The sequence below is a fragment of the Fistularia commersonii genome, chromosome 23, assembly GCF_037954325.1.
Source record: "Fistularia commersonii isolate RoL2024-O1a breed Wild chromosome 23, RoL_Fcom_v1.0, whole genome shotgun sequence".
In the NCBI taxonomy this organism is placed as follows: domain Eukaryota; kingdom Metazoa; phylum Chordata; class Actinopteri; order Syngnathiformes; family Fistulariidae; genus Fistularia; species Fistularia commersonii.
This window is the reverse complement of record NC_141306.1, coordinates 2,271,945-2,294,153: the sequence shown is the minus strand read 5'-3', so window position 1 is coordinate 2,294,153 and position 22,209 is coordinate 2,271,945. Positions and strand designations below refer to the sequence as shown.

The 22,209-nt window shown below is 41.7% G+C and overlaps 2 protein-coding genes across 2 annotated transcripts in view; both read left to right on the top strand.

The window, feature by feature from the left end:
• The window catches only part of LOC147220612 (netrin receptor DCC-like), a 46,618-nt gene extending 27,504 nt beyond the window's left edge, over positions 1-19,114 (top strand). Inside the window, exons 4-5 of the mRNA XM_086170102.1 lie at positions 4,695-4,971; positions 16,308-19,114. Of these exons, the coding sequence (XP_086026228.1) occupies positions 4,695-4,971; positions 16,308-16,527 (497 nt within the window). The 3' untranslated portion in view covers positions 16,528-19,114. The remainder of the gene's footprint in view (positions 1-4,694; positions 4,972-16,307) is intronic.
• On the top strand, positions 17,140-19,701 carry LOC147220611 (netrin receptor DCC-like). The gene is made up of 3 exons (XM_086170101.1): positions 17,140-17,149; positions 19,252-19,400; positions 19,475-19,701. Exons 1-3 carry the CDS (start codon positions 17,140-17,142, stop codon positions 19,661-19,663), a joined length of 348 nt encoding a protein of 115 aa, XP_086026227.1. The 3' UTR covers positions 19,664-19,701.
• Positions 19,702-22,209: the final 2,508 nt, after the last annotated feature.

Below are 22,209 nucleotides of genomic sequence, written 5' to 3'. Positions count from 1 at the left end.
TCGGCAAACATGATGCATCGGGATTCAGCCATGAAAAGGTCGTAATGCTAAACATGCTAGCTAAAACTATAACTATAACTATAACTATAGCTATATACTGCTAACAACTATAGCTATATACTGCTAAAAACTATAAATATTAACTGCTTATAACTATATACTGCTCATAACTAAATCTATATACAGCTAAAAACTATAAATATAAACTGCTTATAACTATATATTGCCAATAACTATAGCTATATACAGCTAAAAAGCTATAGCTTTACAACTACATACTGCTAAAAAACGGAACACTAAAGTATCACATCGAACCGCAAACTGCAAAGTAGAGGGTCCTGTATACATGTGTGTATGTGTGTGTGTGTGTGTGTGTGTGTATTCACACGTACATATATATATGTGCATATATATATTTTTTTTCTTTTTTTTGTCTGGAGAAATGTCAGAGCCGAACCCAAACTCGCCTAAAGATCAGTGAGGCAGCAGAAACAATATAAATGCAGAGTAGCTTGTAGAAGATGGACATGATGATGGAAACCTGTGTGTGTGTGTGTGTGTGTGTGAGATAGGGCTCGTGTGCACACGTGCGCTGCAGTGTGTGTGTGTGTGTGTGTGTGTGTGTGTGTGTGTGTGTGTCTAGGTATCATCAGACCGCGCTGTAATTTTCAGCACTTATTCAGATTGTGTCCGTCCCTCTTCTTCTGCGATGCCTGACTCCATTATTTAGCGCAGCCGTCTATTTTTCGGCGGGCGAGCGACGGCCCGCCGTTTCGGCTGGGTCGCCACGGGCGGGGCGGAAAAACACACACACACACACACACACACTCACATCTGCCCTTCACACACCGCAATCCTGGAGACGTGAGGCGACGTGTTAACACCCCTCTTTTTCCCGTATTTATATCTATATATATTTTTCCATCTCCTCCTCCCGTCACAAGGCCGAGTCAAAGTTAGCAACCGTGAAGAACTCACTCTTTCGTCATTCCTCCTCCGTCCCCAACCTTTATTTCACCGTTTTCACCCTCCCTCCCTCCCGGTCACGTCACGAGGTGCCGAAACGTGCCTCGAACGGACACAAAGCGTTTTAAAGACTCCGGCGGCGGCGGGGACGCGACCTCCGATCGGGAGGATAAATTGGATTTCTCGGCTCTCGGAGGAGGGGAGAGGATGTTTAGTGCGGGTTTACTTTATGATATTAGCTTCCCGCGGGGAGGCGTCTTCATCCCTTTATGAGGCGTTACCGTCCTCACCTTTAGCGCGCTACTAGAAATTTCCCATACGTATCACTTTATACGACTCGCGATGCCCTATTAAGTTACTAAATCCCGTAATAAACCGCTGTATCTTGTGTGCCGGAGCGGAACTGGAGGGTGAAGCTGCGAGGCTACCTCCCATTAGGAGGTTTGCCGTTTAACGCCGTTTGCCCCCCTCGCGCCCTCTGGACGCCCGAGTCGCTCCCGATGGTCTTGTTAGCTTAGCGTAGCGGCTCTGACGCCGTCGGTGTGTGTGGACGGGTGAATGCAATCGAGGGCAGGAGAGGCCGTGCCTCAGTTGCTACTCTTGGAAAGAAAAAAAAATGTAAACGAAAAAAAAAGAATTACCGTAATTTCCGGACTATTGGGCGCACCTCCATATAAGCCGCACCGGCTAGCCGATCGCTATCTCGGTCTTCCTCCTGCGCACTAAAACCGTCAAAGTCGTCTTCTTCGGTGTCGGAGTTGAACGGACTTCGAATTTCCCGCTCGTTTCATCGGTCCGATGTGACGAGGATAAACGTTTTAGCGGCGTGAAGCTTGTTAGCTCCCCCCCAAAATTCCATACATTAGCCGCATCGTTGTTTACGTGAAAAAAGTCGCGGCTTATCGTCCGAAAATTACGGTAAATGTTTTTTTTTTTTTTTATCAGTGATTTTTTTTTTTATTTTTCATTCAATGTCACTGATTTTCGATTTTTTTTTTTTTTTTTTTCTTTTTAATTCAAAACGTTGCAGTTTTCTATGAGCCGCAGGTGTCCAAGTCGTCGCATGACATTTTTTAAACTTTTAATTAAATACGTACCTGTAACACCCGCAAATACTTGCTGGAAATGCTTTTTTTCCCAAACAGCACCTGTAACAGGGAAGATTAAAAAGATAAATAATAAGTCAAGGACACGTCCGTCCATCCATCCGTTTTCTATCTCCGCTTTGTCCTCCTCCAGCTGATCGCTATCTTGGTTTTCCTCCTGCGCGCTAAAACCGTTAAAGTCGTCTTTTTTAGTGTCCGAATTGAACGGTCTCAGAATTTCAAGGCTCAATGTTTTAGGAGGCGTGAAGCTTGTTGGCCCCCCAAAAAATCCAAATATTAGCCACCTCATTGTTTAAGCCGCAGTGGTCAAAGCGTGTGAAAGTAGCGGCTTATAGTCTGGAAATGACGGCAGAAAATGAGACTTTCTCTAAAATGGTAGTTTTCTAAAGCAAATACAAGCTGTCAGATTCAGTGTGACTCAAAGGGCATCACAAATCAGCGCAATGACATTTATATTTAATTTAAACCGTGGTTAAAAGTGTATTCCCGTTCTAGTAAGACCTCAAAATCCACATCTGTAGGCTTTCAACCCGACGCAAGCGGAATTTTAACAAAACGGACACGACTTTGGCCAAAGAGTGATGTAAGACGGTACTTGAGTGAGCGATCACACACATCTGTAACGTGGAAAGAGTAAACATTGTGAAAGGGAAAGCAGCATTTATTCGTCCGCGAAAGACCACTGTTTGCTCAATTTAACGCTAATCATATTTGTTCAGTCAGCGCTGAAAGCTTATTGGCTGACCAAGCGCTCTTTGCAGGAGGGATAACAGTAGAGTCAGGCCTCGCCGGAGAGCAGTTTTTCAGACGCCGACAATTAGAACTTAAGCGGGAGGCTGGTAAGTGGACCTCGGGGTAAACATTTTGGTAAAGTAAGCGAAACGGTAACGGTACCCCCATCTCAGTTCGGCAGTAAATGTGAAATACAGGACAATATAAAAGAAAAAAAATGTCGAATTGATTCCGAGGACATCGTGTTTGGGTAGCATTAGCGTCTTTCTCATTCATTTCCTTTTCTTTTCATTGCATACCGCATTTGAGAGTCCACGCACTCCATTTCGTTCACCCCTTCATTGCCTCGGCCACACCAGGGGCGGGCTGACGCTAAATATTTTCCGACGCGACCGTTCCTGCCTTCATCAGTTGCGGCGGCCGGATTTCTGAATGTGGCGTCTGGATCACATCCGTGGCGCGTACACTCCCCCGTACGCCGAGTACCATTATCGCATTTTCCGATGTTCAAGAGCTGGGTCATACCAATGACCCTGATAATGCTAGTACTCACGCTCGAGAGCTTCTCCGCCGTCGGCTGCGGTGACCTTCGGTGGGTAAAAACATCGAGCCGGAATCTCACGGAAAAAAACAAATAACGCGCATTCTGATTGGCCCGAGCCGGCCGCTCCGGTGACGAGCGCTCACAAATTTAAATATCTGGATATTATTCCAGCGGATTGTGTCGCATGTTAGCACTATCAAGATGTGCGACTCGATACCGGCCGCCGCAACACAGCTTGAAGTCACTTTTGAAAAGCAATGTGTTCATTTGAGGTAATTGTTCAGTGTCTGTTTCAACTTAGCGCCGCTTCCTGCTTTGATTATAGTCATTTGGTTCCAGACTGAATGTCCCAGAAATATAATGGACAGCACTTATAAATGTGATCACTCTGCAACAGTTGGTTATCTATATGAACTGAACAATGACCTGACTGTGAGCCTGCCGGTAACCAGATGCGTCTCGCAGGCTTACTTATTGTGCTATTCTTAGCAAAACATTGTCATATATTATACTTGTGGCTTGATTGTTTGTATAGGATATTGTATCACCGTTCATCTTGACACCGGAAAAAAAAGAAAAAGGCTGCAAATTAGCCTCACGTCGACTGATGAGTACAGATGCTGTTGTTATACGGCTGTTCTGTATATAGTATTCAAATTAGTTTGAAATGCGTTGAAAGCCCATAGAGTCAGTGGGCTTCAAGGTGACACGTCACCTTTAACCCGCGATCTCGGATGAAAACCGCGCCGCCTTCCTGATTAGCATATCGCGATATGTTTACGACGCTGAGAAGGCGCGCAAAGAACCCGGCGTCGATCGCACGGGCGGTCTTTTCCTTCCGAAGACTGCATTTTTTTCCGCCTTCCGGTTAAATCCGCCCTCCGCGCCGGGAGGCTGCCGGCGCCTTCGAAAACCTGCCGGCTCTGACAGGAACAAAACTCCGAACCACATCTGTTTGCGTTGCTGGAGTGACTCCGACCGAGGCGGCGTTGTCATTCATTAAAAGATTAATGTGTTATGAGTGATGTGTCGGCTCTTCAGACGCCTTATCTCTTGATTGATAACTGAACTGGTCAGATTCTCTGCCGCTTTTTTCTTCTTGCCTATGATCTTCTTTACCACTCTTCTTCCTCCTTTTCTTCCTTCTTGTCTCCTACATGTCTTTTATGTTCCTTATCTTCTCATCTCATCTGTCACGTCACTCCTTTTTCTTTGACTCCGTCTCCCGCCTGCCGCTCCTCCCTTCCACGACTCTGCTGCTACCCCCTTCCCCTTCCCTGCTTCTCCCTTCCTGCCCCCTTCCCTTCCTTCCTCCCTCCTTCCCTTGACCCCTGGACTGTAAACAGAGACCACACCCACTCAGTATAGACCAGCCCACACTCCTTCTCCTCGCCCTCCTCCTGCTCCGCCTTCTCCTTCTGGCACCCCTTTGACTTACTCCTCCTCCTCTGATCCCTCACCAGTGTCCCCCAGCCCAGGCGTTGCCCTCCCCTCTGCCCCCCGCGACCTGGTCCCTGTCCTAGTGTCCAGCCGATTTGTCCGACTCACTTGGCGCCCCCCGGAGGAGACGGGAGGATCGGTGCAGACCTATGGCGTTTACTATTCCCAGGATGGCGTCGAAAGGTAAGACGTGCTTCCCTTCCCTTCGCGTTGGATCATGTAATCCCTAGAGGAGTTGGGAGTGCTTGCACCTCCCAGCAAGGAGGTCCTTGATTGGAGTCCGACTCCAGATTATCAGGTGTCCCCACAAATCCCCCCAAAAATGCTGGATTAATTGGAGACCCTTAATTGCCCAGAGGTGCTAATGAGAGGACGTATGCCTCTATATGGCTTTTTTGGGTCAATAGTTGTATGTCTCTGTGGACTGTCACCTCTCGCAGCTGGAAGGCTCCAGGCTCTTTCGAACCTGAGTGTAGGATAAGTGGCACAATCAATGAAGGGCTGAATGAATGAAAGAATTATCTCTTGATCTTCTTGCTTTTCAAGTATATCGGGTTAGACATGACCATCAAACATGCCAAGGGGATTTGGTGCTTTGTCGCTCTATGTTCATTTCCTGTTGTTCGTTCAGCATGAATGAATGAGTGAAGACATGTTTGTTTCTAAATTGGTAGTTCCACTCCCGTGGGCATCTCAGAAGTGAGCTTGAGGAAATAGAAAGCCGGAGAAGCTACCATACCGCCACAAGTAGACAATGTAGGTGAGCATTTTCTAGAAACAAGCTCAATTGCAATTATGTTAAAAAAAAAATAAAAAAAAATACAGCATACGAACATTTAAATTTTGGTAGATCTTCAAAGAAACAATAAAAAAATCACATTGTCAAATTAAACAAAAAAATTGCCATCAGTAAAATTAAATCACATTTTAGAAATGGATCCGGCAATTGGAGGTCTAGAGGATTTTTGGACGTCGTGAGAGAGGATATGAAGTTAGTTGGATACCAAACCTGGATACTAACCAACTAAGACTACAATATAAGAGACCAACATGAAGGCAGCATGGAGCGCGAGAGGTGGCGAGTTGAGGGGGGAAGATGGCGTTCCGAGACCAGGTTGAACCCTCCTGCACCGGCTTATTGGAATTGAAAGCAATTGCCAGGATCTTACGGTGGAAAGGAAAGAGGTTACGGATGCTTGGAGAGAAATTGCGCAGCTGGAGTGATGCAGGAAGGGGGAGTTTCAACAGCAGGCCATTCACTCTTCCCTCTAATCACCACTCACAAGTAAGGATGGGTGAGGTTCCTTTTTTTTTTTTTCTCTTTACTATTTATATCGCCCGAAGCTGCCAATTGACCCTCATCGGATTGGATCGGCTCGCTTTTTCAAAAGACGGACGGGTGATAAGCAGGCTTTTGACGTCTTTTCCACAACGGGTGGAGTTTCGTGTCCAGAATCTCAGAAACCGCCCCCTTTTCCCGATGCATCTTTAGTCCCCGCCAATAACTCAGGATGGGAAAGTGTCCAGAAGTTGTTTATTAGCCATTATTGACCAAGAGATGACGGATGGATTATATATATTTAGAACCTCTCCGGTCTGTAGTTCTTATTCCCGGACTGTATGCTCTTCCATTTATATGGAAATGACTGTTTACACAGATTATACCTGTTTAACAGCAGCAACAACAGAGCTAATATTTTGAGGTCATCTGAGTCCAGACGTCGCAGTGGTCATTGGTATTACAGCCTTGAAACGCCGTCTGGCGAGGGAACATAAGTTCAGCGTTTCGCCGGATTCCAAAGTTCCCTTCGGGTCGAGTTCCACTTCGACCCCGTCTGAGCGAAGCTAGCAGATGGAACTCGGGTTCAGAATGGTTTCTTGGATGCTCCGCAGAGACCTCACCGCTGAAAGATGAACGACTTTTCACAGCGTGATGCATTTGAACCCTCCAGGACGCTCGAACGTGTCTTACATGACAACGTTCAGCTTAGTTTTCAAACGCTGTTTTCGAATAATCCGCTTTGGCACTCGAGGAACAGGTCCTAGAACAGGTCCTAGAACCTTTTCAGGTACTTTTTGGATACATCTGGACAGCGTGGGCACCAGGGAACTCAGTTCCTTGAACTGTTTTAGCTCCTACTCCGAGGCAGAGTCTCTTTCATGGGTTTGAAGGGCTCGCAGAAAAACGTCAATATTTTGTCCAAAATCAGTTCAGAGTTCAGAACGGGGTTCTTCACACGGTGAAGGGAGATGGTACAAACACTTCAAACCATCTGATGCCACATGGTTATTATTTCAGAAACGCTGTGGAAGCTTCCACCTTAATATTATCCATATCTTCCTCTTCTTTCACTGTGGTTATTTTTTGACAGTGGCACTAAAGGTGCACAAAACTGTCCCCACTGTGGTCCCTTACTGCCTTTGCTAATATATGGCTCCCCCGGAGGAGGAGACTAGTTACTGGAAACCAGTTCCTGGAACCATTTTAGCTCCTGTTCTGAAGCAAGAGTCTTTACACATTTCCGCCGGAACACAGGTGCTTGTTGAACGGCAGCACTCACAAGCCATGGCCATTAGCGGACACTGCTAGCGGACCAGGGAGTGGATCTTTTAAAAAAATATATCATTGCAACTAAATGCACAAAAGTGATGAAAAATGGAGCGGCAAAGAGGTTCGAGCTCTTCTGGCCTGCTACGCCACAGAGGGTCCTCATGGCCCCCAGAGGAACGTCAATTTTTTGGCCAAAATCAGTTAGAAGTTAGCTTAATGGTAACAGGGTTCTTCACCTGGTGAAGCAGTGCAGGGAAACTGTAGAAATACTTAAACCCATCTGATGGTCCATAGATATTATCACACCACTCAGGACATAAATGCTGCATCATCTTCGCTCTCCATGTCGTCTTCTTCTTCCGTGGTTTGTTTTGAGTGCGTTGCTAAAGGTGCGCTAAAGCGTCCCTACCGCCGTCCCTTACTGCCTTCACAAATGCAAGAGTAAAGTAGCTCCCCTAAGAGGAGGAGGCTAATTCCTGGAATGCAACTCCATCTGGAAAGTCCTCCGAAACCAGTTCTTGTGCAGATGATGACGTTTTGAAGACAATCTCCGTTTACAAGTCACCGTGGGGAATGCCAGAAACACTGTATTGCACTTGCAATGCCTGCACTTTGCGGTATCATTTTCTTTCTCTGCGCCGTACCAAATGCGGTTACAACAGCGAGCATCAACAACGGCAAGCAACGGAGGGCTGGTGTGGACCAATGAGGAGGTGGAGGTATTGCTTGCTGTGACGCCGACCTACAAGGAGGGTAAATTCCAAGACAACTTCGACTGGGAGTCATGGCATCGGACATACATTGGAGTCCGCCACTGTTGTTATGGTCCCACTCGTGGACGCCCATTGAGGCCTACCTTAGTATGGAAATAGTGCCAGACTTATGTGGCTCCACTATGGACTCCTGAACTCCCCAATGAGGTAGTCCTCCCTGTGGGGAGGCTACTTCCTGGAACCAAATTCCAGCTGGAAAGTTCTGGTATCTTGTAGCTATAAAGATGCCATTCCTTCAAACATGTTGGTTCCACTTGAGGTTGTTTGTTTTTTTTAGCTGAGCAGGGTCGCTGGGAAAACCGGATCTTGAAACCAGACTGCATCATTTTCTTGCAAGGGAACGCTCAGAGGTGCACTCACTCTTGTTTACAATTGAACCACATTGATGAAGGTTGTTGATCCAGACATACCTTGGAGTCCACTATTGTTGTTATGGTCCCACTCGTAGATGATCATTGAGGGCAACCTTAGCATGGAAATGGCACCAGACTTGTTTTTGAGTGTCTCCACTCTGGACTTCTGAACGCACTCCCCCATGAGGTAGTCCTTCCCTGTGGGGAGGCTACTTCTTGGAACCAAATTCAAGCTTGAAAGTTCTGGTATCTTGTAGCTATAAAGATGCCATTCCTTCAAACATGTTGGTTCCACTTGAGTTTTTTTTTTGTGTTTTTTAGCTGAGCAGGGTCACTGGGAAAACCGGATCTGACAACCAGACGCCATCATTTTCTTGCAAGGGAACGCTCAGAGGCGCACTCACTCTTGTTTACAATTAAACCACATTGATGAAGGTTGTTGATCCAGACATACCTTGGAGTCCACTATTGTTGTTATGGTCCCACTCGTAGATGATCATTGAGGGCAACCTTAGCATGGAAATGGCACCAGACTTGTTTTTGAGTGTCTCCACTCTGGACTTCTGAACGCACTCCCCCATGAGGTAGTCCTTCCCTGTGGGGAGGCTACTTCTTGGAACCAAATTCAAGCTTGAAAGTTCTGGTATCTTGTAGCTATAAAGATGCCATTCCTTCAAACATGTTGGTTCCACTTGAGGTTGTTTTTTTTCTTTTTTTGGCTGAGCAGGGTCGCTGGGAAAACCGGATCTGACAACCAGACGGCATCATTTTCTTGCAAGGGAACGCTCAGAGGTGCACTCACTCTTGTTTACAATTGAACCACATTGATGAAAGTTATTGATCCGGACATACTTTGGAGTCCACTATTGTTGTTATGGTTCCACTCGTGGACACCCATTGAGGGCAACCTTAGTATGGAAATAGTGCCAGACTTGTGTGACTCCACTATGGACTCCTGAACTCCCCAATGAGGTAGTCCTCCCTGTGGGGAGGCTACTTCCTGGAACCAAATTCAAGCTTGAAAGTTCTGGTATCTTGTAGCTATAAAGATGCCATTCCTTCAAACATGTTGGTTCCAATTGAGGTTATTTTTTGTGTTTTTTAGCTGAGCAGGGTCACTGGGAAAACCAGATCTGACAACCAGACGCCATCATTTTCTTGCAAGGGAACGCTCAGAGGCGCACTCACTCTTGTTTACAATTAAACCACATTGATGAAGGTTGTTGATCCAGACATACTTTGGAGTCCACTATTGTTGTTATGGTCCCACTCGTGCACTCCCACTTATTACAACCTCAGTGTGGAGACAGGCGCCGGACTTGTTTTTGAATGTCTCAACCCTGGAGTCCATTTTCCGCTGCTCCTGCGCAGCCTAAGTGTTGCGTTTCCACCCGACAAAAGTCCACGGTGTTGTCTTATAAACAAGAGTTGTCAGGGGCAACCGTCCCCCACCTTGAACGGCTGCTCCAGAAGTTCGGTCGAAAAACGCTCGCGGTGACACCGGAGAATCCCCTCGCCGATGTTAAACGGCAACCTCTGACAGTCCGGGCTCCGGCTCAGTGCTTTTATATCCGAGCTTTTAAGCTCCGTTACCTTGGGGACGGAACCCGGCGCGCGGCGGCGCGGCACTTGGAGCGCGGCGCGCCGGACAAAAGACCCGCCAGGCTTTTTCATCATGAAACAATACGGGAGTTTCTGTCAGCGGTAATGACTTCGAGAGAGAACAGAGAAAGAGGTTTTTGTCAGTCTTAACGACTTGGTAAAAAAAGAGAAAAAAAAATTATAGAGATGGTTTTGTCCATTTTAATATACTGTGAGAGGATGAAGGCAGACGGCTAGAGAAAGAAGGAAAAAACAGAAAGAAAGAAAGCAACAATGGACGATTACAAGGGGATGACTGATGGCAGACGGGGAGGAACAATAAAATGTCAGCGGCGATGACTTCCCTTCAGCGCGTTGACAATTAAATGGACAGAAAAAAAGGCTAAAGGGAAAATGAAAGAATGAGATGGACGCGAAGCTTTTGCTCCGACTAAAAGGTTTCTGTGGTTTTTTTCAAATCTAGTCGCCGTCTCTCATCGCCCCGGGCAACCCAGCGGTTCCTTAAATTTGTATTTTTGTAGTTTATACTGCTCTTCTTTGTGGCTCAAATCAATAGCGTTAATTTTTTAGCTAGGCTACAAAACGCTACCCGTCTCCCGCTGGTTATTTGCAGAAATACCCGTTCATGGGTTCATAACCTCCAGACTTGACCACTGTAACAGACTCCTCTGTTTCCTTCCCGAGGACTGTTTACCAACCGTTGTATTATTTCTTTTATTTTAATTTATTTATGCTGTTCTATTTTAATTTCTTACATTTTACTGTTTTATTTTGTTATATTTTATTTGATTGAATTTGATTCTAATTAATTTAATTCAATTTAATTTAATGCTTTATCTTTTTATTTTAATTCATTTTAATTTATGTCTTTGTTTTTTATTTCAATTCATTTTATTTGATTTTAATTAATTTTATTTTATTATTTTATTTATTTTTTTATTTAAATTCATTTTGTTTTATTATCTTATTTATCTTCTCTTTAATTCATTTTTTTAATTTGTTTATTTTTTTTATTTTAATTCAATTTATTGTATTTTACTATATGGTTAGATTTCATTTTCATTTTTTTTTTTTTTATTATTATTTTTTTTTTTAAACTTCCGTCATCGGGTGTGAGATGGGGTTCTCCTTGGCTCCATCACGGGGCCACTTATCCAGCCATGCAAACATTCATCTTCTCATTTGTGTATCATCTGGAGCAGATCTTGGCATTTTACGGCCCGTGTTCCACATCCGGCCCGCCAAGCTATTTTCTTTAAATTTTCTAACAAGTATTTTCAATCAATATTGAATTTAGAAACTTATCTTTTCTTTTTTTAATTTTTTTCTTTTCCAAAATAATTTCGGCCGTTACATTTATATTACTATTTATGACGTTGAAATTGAAATAAAATAAAAAAATCCCCAAATATTCCAATTAAATTAATTTAAATTCCAATTTTTATTTTGTTCACCTTGTTGACCCGTGCATAAAAAATAAATAAGAAAAAACGCCCACCAACCAAAAAGTTGCCAAAAAAACAAAAATCTCCATCACTCTCATACCTCATTTCCCTATCATTATTTTTTTCTTTTTTTTTAATATCAACGCCCAGATGTGGCGCCGGGGTTGACGTTTGCTTTCATATAAAATAGACAACGACAGCAGAGAAGAAGAAGAAAAAGAAGAAGGACGCAGATGTTCCGGGTCTTGCGAGACCTTCCTCTTAAGAGACGCCGACCGCCAGTTACAAAACGACCAAACGCCTGCGGCGCCGGCTGCGCACCTGTTTCTAAAACGACATCGGAAAACTTTTATCGGGAACCAGAGCTGTGATTCTGTTTGTCTTTCATTTTGACGATGAAAAAAAACAAAAAAAACAATCAAAAGCTTTTTCTCCCTACGTGGATCCGCTTAAACCCAAATAGAAAGAAAGGAAAATGAATCAAAAAATCTGCAGGAAATTCATCCCTGCAAAATATGGATTCATAAATACCAATAGTTTTTATTTATCTGATTGACTTTAATTTTATTTGTTTTTGTTTTTCATGTTTTTGTTTTTTATGATTACATTTATTCTTAAAATTATTATTAAATGAGGGTTTTATAATACGGTAATAAAATAACAAATGTTGGTTCAGTAAAATAATTTTAATAAAGTTATCATTTTAATACATTTATAAATTATTTAATGAAATATTATGTAATAATTAGTTTAATACATGTTTATAAATTAAAAAAAATCATAAATGTATGAATTAATTTATAGATTGATTTATATATCTATTTTTTTTTTTACATTTTATTTACTATATTTCATAATTATTATGCGCTGGGACTTTCTGCTTTATTTATTTCTATTAAGCTCTTGCTCTTATGGCTTTTTCTTATTTTTAGTTTTTTTTTTTTTGTTTTGTTTTTGTCTTTCAGCTCCGGTCGATACCGGTTCATTTATTTTTTATTATGACCTTTCAATTTATTTATTCAGCTTTCTCTGTTCTTTTATCCATTTATAGTTTTGATTCGAACTGCCAGCTGAAATGTCGTTCTGAGTTCAGCTTTTTGAGACTGCAAGGGGAATGTGTGTGTGTGTGTGTGTGCGTGTGTGTGTGTGTGAGTGTGTGCTTAATGTCATGTGAACTTGTTGTCACACATAAGAAAACTACTTAAGTAAAAGGTTATTATAGAAAGAGGTTTTGGAACATTAATTTTACAGAAACCATAATAAATGCATAATGATTTTTTTTTTTAAAGACAAATCTATACAAACCTCGCTTTCCGAGACACTGAAATCGATGCATTAAATGTTTCATTCAAATTCTGTCCTTCGAATCAACAATCCGGTGGGAAACCGTTTGAGTGATCGGCCAATCATTTATATTTGCATGAAAAAAAAAATTAAAAAAGTACAATATTTTCTGAACTATGGAGAGCACCTGATTAGAAGCTGCAACGACTAAAAATAACTAAACAAATATGCGTATATATTTAAACCGCAGTTGTCTAGAAACCACAGGTGACCACATTGTAATGGGAGATATTTACACATTTAATTTCTAATCAAACACATATCGGTAACATTTTTTAACGGCCGATAAAAAAGATGAATAATAAATAACACGAGAAAAAGTCCATCTATCCATTTACCATCCCTGCTTTATTCTTCTCTAGCTGCTATTTCTCGAGCTCTAGCGCTGTTGAGCCACATTTTGTAATAACGGTGCATTTTGTAATAAACGTCCAAAATGTAATAACTTTTTCATTTCATTTTGTAATAAAGCCGCATTTTGTAATAAACTGCCCCAAGGCATTTTGTAATAAATTTTGCCGCATTATGTAATAAGTTATTACATTTTGAGAAGATTATTACAAGATGCACTTGCAACTTTTTTTATTCTCTAGGAAATGTAATAACATGGAATTTATAGAATATTCTCTGTTAATGCAACCTTTGAATAGTGCACTGATAGTAATTGCTAAGTACTGCTACTAGGCTAATACAGTGATGCTAATAATAGGCCTAGCTTTTACAAATACTTTCAAGTAAAATAAAATACAATTAACAAACTTATGCTTTAGAATTGTTATTACATAATGCACCATGTTATTACATTTCCTAGAAAATAAAAAAGTTGCAAGTGCATTTTGTAATAATCTTCTCAATATGTAATAACTTATTACATAATGCGGAAAAATTTATTACAAAATGCCTTGGGGCAGTTTATTACAAAATGCGGCTTTATTACAAAATGAAATGAAAAAGTTATTACATTTTGGACGTTTATTACAAAATGCACTGTTATTCCAAAATGCGGCTCAACAGCGCTAAAACCATTAATATCGTCTTCTTGGGTGTCGTAATTGAACGTCCTCGGTATTTCCTAGTCGTTTCATTGGTCCGATGTGACGAGGTTTAATGTTTTGGCGTCTTGAAGCCCCAAAAAATCCATAAATCAGCCGCATCATTGTTTAAGATGCTGTTTGAAGCGTTCTTATAGTCTGAATTTCCCGCAGAACTCCAAACTATAGTTCTTTGAAATAGATATTCATAAAAAATAGCGGCATCCTGCTGCAACGTCGCGGAAAGCAACATTTTATTTTTTCATTTTTTTTTTTTTAGAATTTTCATCTCCGGTTGAAAAAAACAGTGGAAATAACAAGACGCGCCGAGGAAATCACTGTTTGAAACGTCTCCGGCAAAACATCGTTACCTTCCCAGTAAGGGGGAATAAACCTCCCTGGGGTATCAGGGTGAATTCCACATAAAAAAGAAAAATAGTGATTCTCGAGTTGGACGCGAGCGGGCTAATCTGCGCGCCGTCTCCTCGGCGATTCTGTGATTAGCGGGAGCTTCGGCGGCGCTGTAATCACAGGATTAACCGCGGTTACCCGGGGATTACGCAGATCACAGCTCAGATTATCTGCGCGGATACACCGTGAAACATGCCTTCCTTTTACCCGCGTTACGGTATAAGCGCTTAGTAAAGTCAAAACTAACAAAATAAATAAAATGAGAGGAAATCCAAAGTAATTTCAACGCTAATTACCCCTCATTAGCATCTGCTTTACTTTAGTGTCGCCATTTTTGAAAACGTATCTTCTTTTCTGAAAGAACTTGTGGAACTCTGACTCCTACCTGCGATAGCGTCATGATGTAACAGCACATCGTGAACGTCATGTGCTATGTGCAATTCCAGCTTTGTCCACAAGGGGGCGTCGATAGCTTTGTTGGGACGGAAAAGTTCTAAGAAACAATTTGAATTTCTATCAAGGAACTAGCCTCCTCGTCCATGGAAACCTTTTCAGTATTCCCTTCCCTAAGGCAATAAGGGACCACTTTGGGGACACGCGTGATGCTAGCATGTACAGCGTGCCGAACCACTAGCCAAGACGACGACAACATGGACAACAAAGATAGTGCCACGTGTTCTTGTTCTGCTTGGAGGGAAGTACCGTGGACTTTCAGATGGGTTGAAGTGTTTTTATCTCTTCCCTGTACTGCCTCGCCTTGTGAGGAACCCTGTTAGCCATTAGCTAAGTATGCCCTTATTCTGAACCAATTTGGTGATGTTCCTCTACTAGCCCTGGAAAGAGCTTGGACTTCTGGGGGACTGGGCGTGGCTTAAGAGTTCCACCAATCGCTAAGCATCTATGTCATGAGTTCCTGAGGAACCACAAGAAGACCCTGTGGGAGCTAAAATGGCTCAAGCACTTGAGGTCCACTGTCCCCGGTTCCTCTGCCATCCCAATACATGTGGGAATACACTAGATCCTGAGAAGGTTTTTAGGAACTACAAAAAGCTCCTACAGTGCAGAAAAGCAGCCATGGAGCTCAAAAAAGCAAAGCTTTTCTTGAAAACTGCTTCCGTCCATTATATCCCAAAGGGAAAAGCTGAGCAGGGACCACAGGTGTTACAAAAAATGGCACTTTGAAGTCTACAAGACACATCTGGGACTGGCCGTGGCTTATGAGGGCCACCAATCGCCAAGTACCTACTGTATGTCATGACTTCCAATGGAACTATAAGCAGACCCTGCCTCGGAGTAGCTGCTAACATGGTTCTAGGAAGAACTGAGGTCCACTGTCCCTGGTTCCTCTGCTGGATCGAGGTTCTAGGAGCTGGTTTGGACAGGTGTTCGTGTTCCTGACTGCCAAGATCCTAGCTAAAACAGGTCGAGAAGCCTGTTCCAGGCTGCAAAGAAGCTATCTAAAACGAACAACAAGCTAACTACCAGTAGGCTACCACCCAGACACCACTTACCTACTTGAGCCAACAACAGCCTGAAGCATATCTTGGTTTTCAAGTGGACACCTTCCATCATGGGTTTTTTGTCGAGTTAAGCCCACGACATCTGAAGAAAGCTTGACAGTGAACTCCAGCGTCCTGGAAACATGCTACATAGCTGATCCGCAAGCTAACAATCTGTCTTTAACAACCTCCACAGCTACCATGCTTCCTTTTTAGCCATAACCATTCACTTGCTTGTTCTGCTGCCCGAGACATGTTTCAGGCTCCGTCTGCGATGCCCAACTCAGTCAGGAGAGCATACCACTGCGCTCATACCGTAACAGACACTGCCTTGGAGTAGGAGCTAAATCGTGTTTTCGCTGGTGAGATCCTCCGCTGCCTAGCAGAGCGGCCTAGTTCCTGGAAAGCTTCGAGGAACCACAAAAAGTTCAAAAGCAGCCATGAGCCAACGCAAACCGCACTCCTGTTTCTTTTTCGTCTTGTATCGCTAATGCGTTTTCTCCCTTCCAGGGAGAGGTCGGTGAACGTCTCGGAGCCGGAGTCCCTGGAGCTGACGGTGTCCAACCTGAAACCCGAGGAGAGCTACACCTTCAGGGTCGTGGCGTACAACGACGCCGGTCCCGGCGAGAGCTCCGCCCCCCGGCGCGTCACCACCAAGCCCGACCGTAAGATGCTAAAGCTAACGTTTAATCGAAACGGACTTTCGACGGCCCCCGTTTACGTACCCTAAACACGGCGTTCTGTTTGTAGGAATCGTTAGTAATTGGATTTTAAAATTATTCAGCTCACTTGTCAGCCCACATTAAGGGGGATTTGGCCCGGGTAGCAAACACCCCTGGCAACCAGCCTCTTTCAAGCAAAGTGCCAAAAACCAAAAAACCCCCGGAGACAAATATAGTTGCCAAACTGCTTCTGCGGTCGTCCTTTTTTATTTTAACTTTCTTTGTTTTTCCCGCTGAAGAGTCAAAGGACACGCGGGCGAGACCTTTTTAGCGCTATCCAAGAGTTTCTTGTGTTTGTTTTTTTTTTTTTTAGTCGTCCTCCGGGGCTCTTTTCCAAACTTTCAAAAACAAAAAAAAGGCCGTCTTCACGGTAGCCAAAACCCTCAAGGAGCAGGGGAGTTAGGAGGCAAAGGGGCCACCCGTCCGGCCAACGGCGATGGCGAAGACCCAGCTGGATTGAGGACAAAAAGAAAAACCGTAAAGGGGAGATTTTATCAGCGTAAACGGGAGAGAAACACGCTAATGCCGTTGACATTCAGGTAGGAAAGCGAGTAAAAGGTAAAAGGCCGTTTTCCCTCTCGGCCTCCTGCCCGAGACGCCCCGTTATTTACCATAATTTAATGTCTGCAGGTACGTTTGTTTTCGCAGCCTTTTGCATTATTTCTTAAAAACAATAGATGGTTAATGCCGTCGCTCCTTGTGACCGCGGATGCTAACGGGAGGATCTCCGAAAACCCCTCCAGAGATGGAAAATCCACTTGATGTGGACTCCTCTTGTGAAGAATGGAGACTATTGAGAAGATTATCACAAAATGCACTTGCAACTTTGTTATTCTCTAGGAAATGTAATAACATGGAATTTATAGAATATTCGCTGTTAATGCAACCTTTGAATAGTGCACTGATAGTAATCGCTAAGTACTGCTACTAGGCTAATACAGTGATGCTAATAATAGGCCTACCTTTTACAAATACTTTTAAGTAAAATAAAATACAATTAACAAACGTATGCTTTAGAATTGTTATTACATAATGCACCATGTTATTACATTTCCTAGAAAATAAAAAAGTTGCAAGTGCATTTTGTAATAATCTTCTCAATATGTAATAACTTATTACATAATGCGGCAAAATTTATTACAAAATGCGTTGGGGCAGTTTATTACAAAATGCGGCTTTATTACAAAATGAAATGAAAAAGTTAGTACATTTTGGACGTTTATTACAAAATGCAATGTTATAACAAAACGCGTCTCAAAAGCGCTAAAACCATTAATATCGTCTTCTTGGGTGTCTTAATTGAACGTCCTCAATATTGGTCGTTTCATTGGTCCGATGTGACGAGGTTAAATGTTTTGGCGTCTTGAAGCCCCAAAAAAAATCCATAAATCAGCCTCATCATTGTTTAAGATGCTGTTTGAAGCGTTCTTATCTTCTGGAGATTACGGTAAAGCCCCAAACTGAATCGGAAATTTCCCGCAGGTTTCCTAATGCCATTCTAATGCCATTGACATGCAGGTAGGAAAGCGAGTAAAAGGTAAAAGGCCGTTTTCCCTCTCGGCCTCCTGCCCGAGACGCCCCGTTATTTACCATAATTTAATGTCTGCAGCTACGTTTGTTTTCGCAGCCTTTTGCAAAAAATTGTAAGAAAACACGATGCTGCTAAGATTAACCCCGTGCTTGTTTAGAAGAATTTGGAAATGTTGTCGTTTCAAAGTCGGACTCTTCTTGTGGTTTCACGAGTTTCCTTCATTCCATAGTATAATTTAATGGTTGGATTTTTATTTATTTACTCATTTGTTTTTAAGTTTTGATCTTATTCCATTGGTTTCAATCCATTTTAGTTTATCAGATTTAATCGTATTCAATGTTTTCAATCGTAATTTTCATTTCATTTTATTTTATTGAGTTTATTTTATTTCAAGTTATTTAAATTATTTCAATTTAAATGCATTTTATTTGAAGTTATTTAATGTCATTTCATTTAAGTCACTTTTATTATATAATTATATTTGAAGTTATCAAATTTAACTTTAGTATATTTTACTTTCCTTTTTTCCTTTATTTTTCAATTTATACTTGTTTTATTTTAAATTAGGGTTAATTCAATTTTATTTTATGTTTATGTTATTTTATTTCATTAAGTTCATTTTATTTTATTTTAAGTTTTTTAAGTTTATTTTATTTTATATGCATTTTATTTTAAGTTATTTAATGTCACTTTATTTAATTCAAATTATATTTTATTATTCTAGTTTAAGTTATTTAATTTAAGGTTATTTTACTTTAATTTCTTTATTTATTCTTTTCATTTTTTTCATTTATATGCATTTTATTGAAGTTAATATTATTATCATGAAGTATTCTTTATTTAAGTTAAGTTACATTACATTTGGCAGACGCTTTTATCCAAAGCGACTTACAACAGAGGACATAGGGACTGCAAATGCACTTGCAAATACACGATGCACAGGAAATATACAGAACAGTTAAGTATAGCGAAGTACAGCGAAGTTAAGTATAATTCAATTTAATTTTTTTTTCATTTTCATTTTATTTTATTTATTTTTCCTCGCTTACCTATAACTCCTTTGGCCCCCCTTCCTCAACCCAGATGACTCGACCAGCCTCCACATCTTCAGCCACATCCCCTCCTGCCTTCACACCTCTGTTTTCTCACAATCATCAAACCGCAAGCCGACGACATCATCAAATCCCGCTTGTCTCTCCAGTCCAGGTTCCAAGCCGGGTGGAGTCTTTCCGGGTGGAGGCCTTGTCTCCCACCTCGGTCCAGGCCAGCTGGGGGCCTCCCGGCCACCCCAACGGCCCCGTCCTGGGCTACCGGCTGCTGTGGACCGAGAGCTCGTCGGGGAAGGAACAGGTGAGCGCCGCCAGAAAAAAAAAAAAAAAAACAAAATCCTCCAAAATGGTTGACGTTTTTTCGTGTTTCCTCAGAGCGTGGAGGTGAACGGACTCAACTACAAGATGGAGGGACTCAACAAGTTCACCGAGTACACCGTCCGGGTCGTGGCCGTCAACCGCTACGGACCCGGACCCGCCTCCGACGCGGCGGCGGTCACCACCCACTCAGACGGTGAGTTTCGTCGCTTCGTCCGATTGTTTTCGCCGAAACCCGTCCGTTGAGTTTGACCCCTTGAGGTTCCGGGTGGATTCTTCATGCCTCGACGAAGGAGAAGGCGACGCTTATTCGGGGAAAAAACACGAGACGACGCCGTCGTTTAAAATACCGCCTTCGATTTCATTTCGATTTTTTCGGCCGAAACGTCCAAATACGGAAAAAAAGAATCGCATTTGCATTTCTATACGATGAGAAATTAGAGCGTGAATGACACACAATGCAAGAATACGTTTTTTTGCACTATGTAGAATAAATAATCTTTTTTTTTGGAGTGCTTTTGGCATGCAGATTTTTTTTTTTTCAAACTTTGATTCAGTCGACTGTTTTGATCCGTTACCAGTCCTTAACTGGGCAGCGGATGGATTTTTTTTTTTTTTTCAGTTTTCTAGCTGTTTTTTTTTTACATGAAACACATAAATTCCTGTATAACGTGAATGAGAGGGTGAATGGATTTCTGTCGATTGTATTTTTCGGATTATAAGTCGCAGTTTTTTTCATAGTTCGGCCGGGGGTGCGACTTATACTCTGCAGCGACTTAAGTTTTGATCTTATTCCATTGGTTTCAATCCATTTAAATCTAAGTTTATCATATTTAATCGTATTCAATGTTTTCAATCGTAATTTTTATTTCATTTTATTTTATTTTATTAAGTTTATTTTATTTTATTTTAATTTATTTAAGTTTATTTTAATTTATATGCATTTAATTTGGAGTTATTTTATGTCATTTCATTTAAGTCATTTTTATTATATTATTGTATTTGAAGTTATCTACTTTAACTTTAGTTTATTTTATTTTCATGTTTTCTTTATTTTCCAATTAGTATGTATTTTATTTTAAATTATGGTTAATTCAATTTTATTTTATGTTTTTTAAGTTTATTTCATTTTATATGCATTTTATTTTAAGTTATTTAATGTCACTTTATTTCATTCAAATTTTATTTTATTTTATATCTCCGGTAAGCACTGGTAAGAGTCGATAATGCAAGAATACGTTTTTTTGCACTATATGTAGAATAAACAATCTTTATTTTTGGAGTGCTTTTGGCATACAGATTTTTTTGTCAAACCTTGATTCAGTCGACGTGTTATGTGTGAAATTATTGAGCTTTCTTGTTCTGATGTGTGTGTGCGTGTGTGTGTGTGTCTTTAATATGACAGCGATCATCACACAGACACGCCGACCAATCAAAATTCAGCTGGTCATGGCGGAAGTGCGTTGTGAAAAAAAGATGCTACCAGCGACTTCTGTACCGATGAAAATTGATCATTTCAATATCAGCGCTAACTTATAAAAACAACTGAGATGGGCTGAACAAAAACGGCACCGAAAAGAAAATCATATTCTGCAGGTTACAAGCCGGAAGGAGTGAAATATGCAGCCGGAAACGGCGATCGAGCAGCAGAAAGAAAGTTTGAAGTTAGTGAGAAACTTGAAAGGGACTGGAGAAAAGCGGAGGTTACTCTTACTGAAATGAAGGAAACTAAAAAAGCTAATCGCGGGCTAAAAGCTAGCTGGCCGCGGCTCGAGGAACCAGTTCACACATGGAGAGGCTTGTCAACAGGACAGTTGCATCTTCACACCCAGGTAGTTGCCAAGGAGATGGATATAAATGAGTTTTTGGGAGGACCTTCCTGGTGTTACCGCTTCATGCAACGCAATCACCTCTCTATCAGAGCAAGGACGCCGTCCTGTCGGGATCCAGAAAGGCTGGAATAATTGGAACTGCAAGTGACGAGGACTCTGACGTAGCGACGTACCGCTAGAAGAGGAAGCGGCGCGTTGTTTACCTTCGGAGTTGGCAGAGTTGTTTAAAAGTGACACCGAAGAAGAAGATTTCATTGGATTTAGTGATTAAGAGTGACAGAGATTGTTTGGTTGTAGCATATGCTAAATGCTATCGTTATTTGAATGACGCTTAGCGTAATATGTTACGTTAGCATAGCCTAGCAGGCACGTTCTCAGTTCGTTGTTTAAGCGTCAAATAGGCTTATTCAGCCTGTTGTTCTCTATTCTATTTTTATTTTAAATTTGCCTAACTTTGCCTTAAATGTCTATTCTTGGTGTTTGATTTTATCAAATTAATTCCCCCCTAAAAATGCAACTTGCACTCCAGTGCGACTTATATGTTTTTTTTTCGTTCTTCATGATGCATTTTTGGCCGGTGCGACTTATAATCCGGAGCGACTTATAGTCTGAAAAATACGGTATATGACATGAATGACAGGGTGAATGATGGTCTTTATTAGATGCGTGAATGAAAGAGTGAACGGTTGCATATGTAAACAAAACCAGGGCGAATGGATTTCTGTCAATATGACACAGATGACGGGGTCAAAGGTCGTCTTTAAGTGATGCGTGAATGAGAAAGTGAATGGTTGCCTTTTAACATGGCGTGTGAATGAAAGGGCAGATAATGTCATATAAACAGGACTGTTTCTGTTATATTATGTTTATTATTATGTATAATATCTCTATATTTTAATATATCTATATATAAAGAGATATTATGCATAATATATCATGTTAGAACATAAAGTATATAAC

What these genes read in the sequence shown, in the direction of transcription:
- LOC147220611 (XM_086170101.1), top strand. An exon ending in GCTCGTCGGGGAAGGAACAG is followed by an intron (nt 19,401 to 19,474) that starts GTGAGCGCCGCC and finishes GTGTTTCCTCAG; the next exon opens with AGCGTGGAGGTGAACGGACT.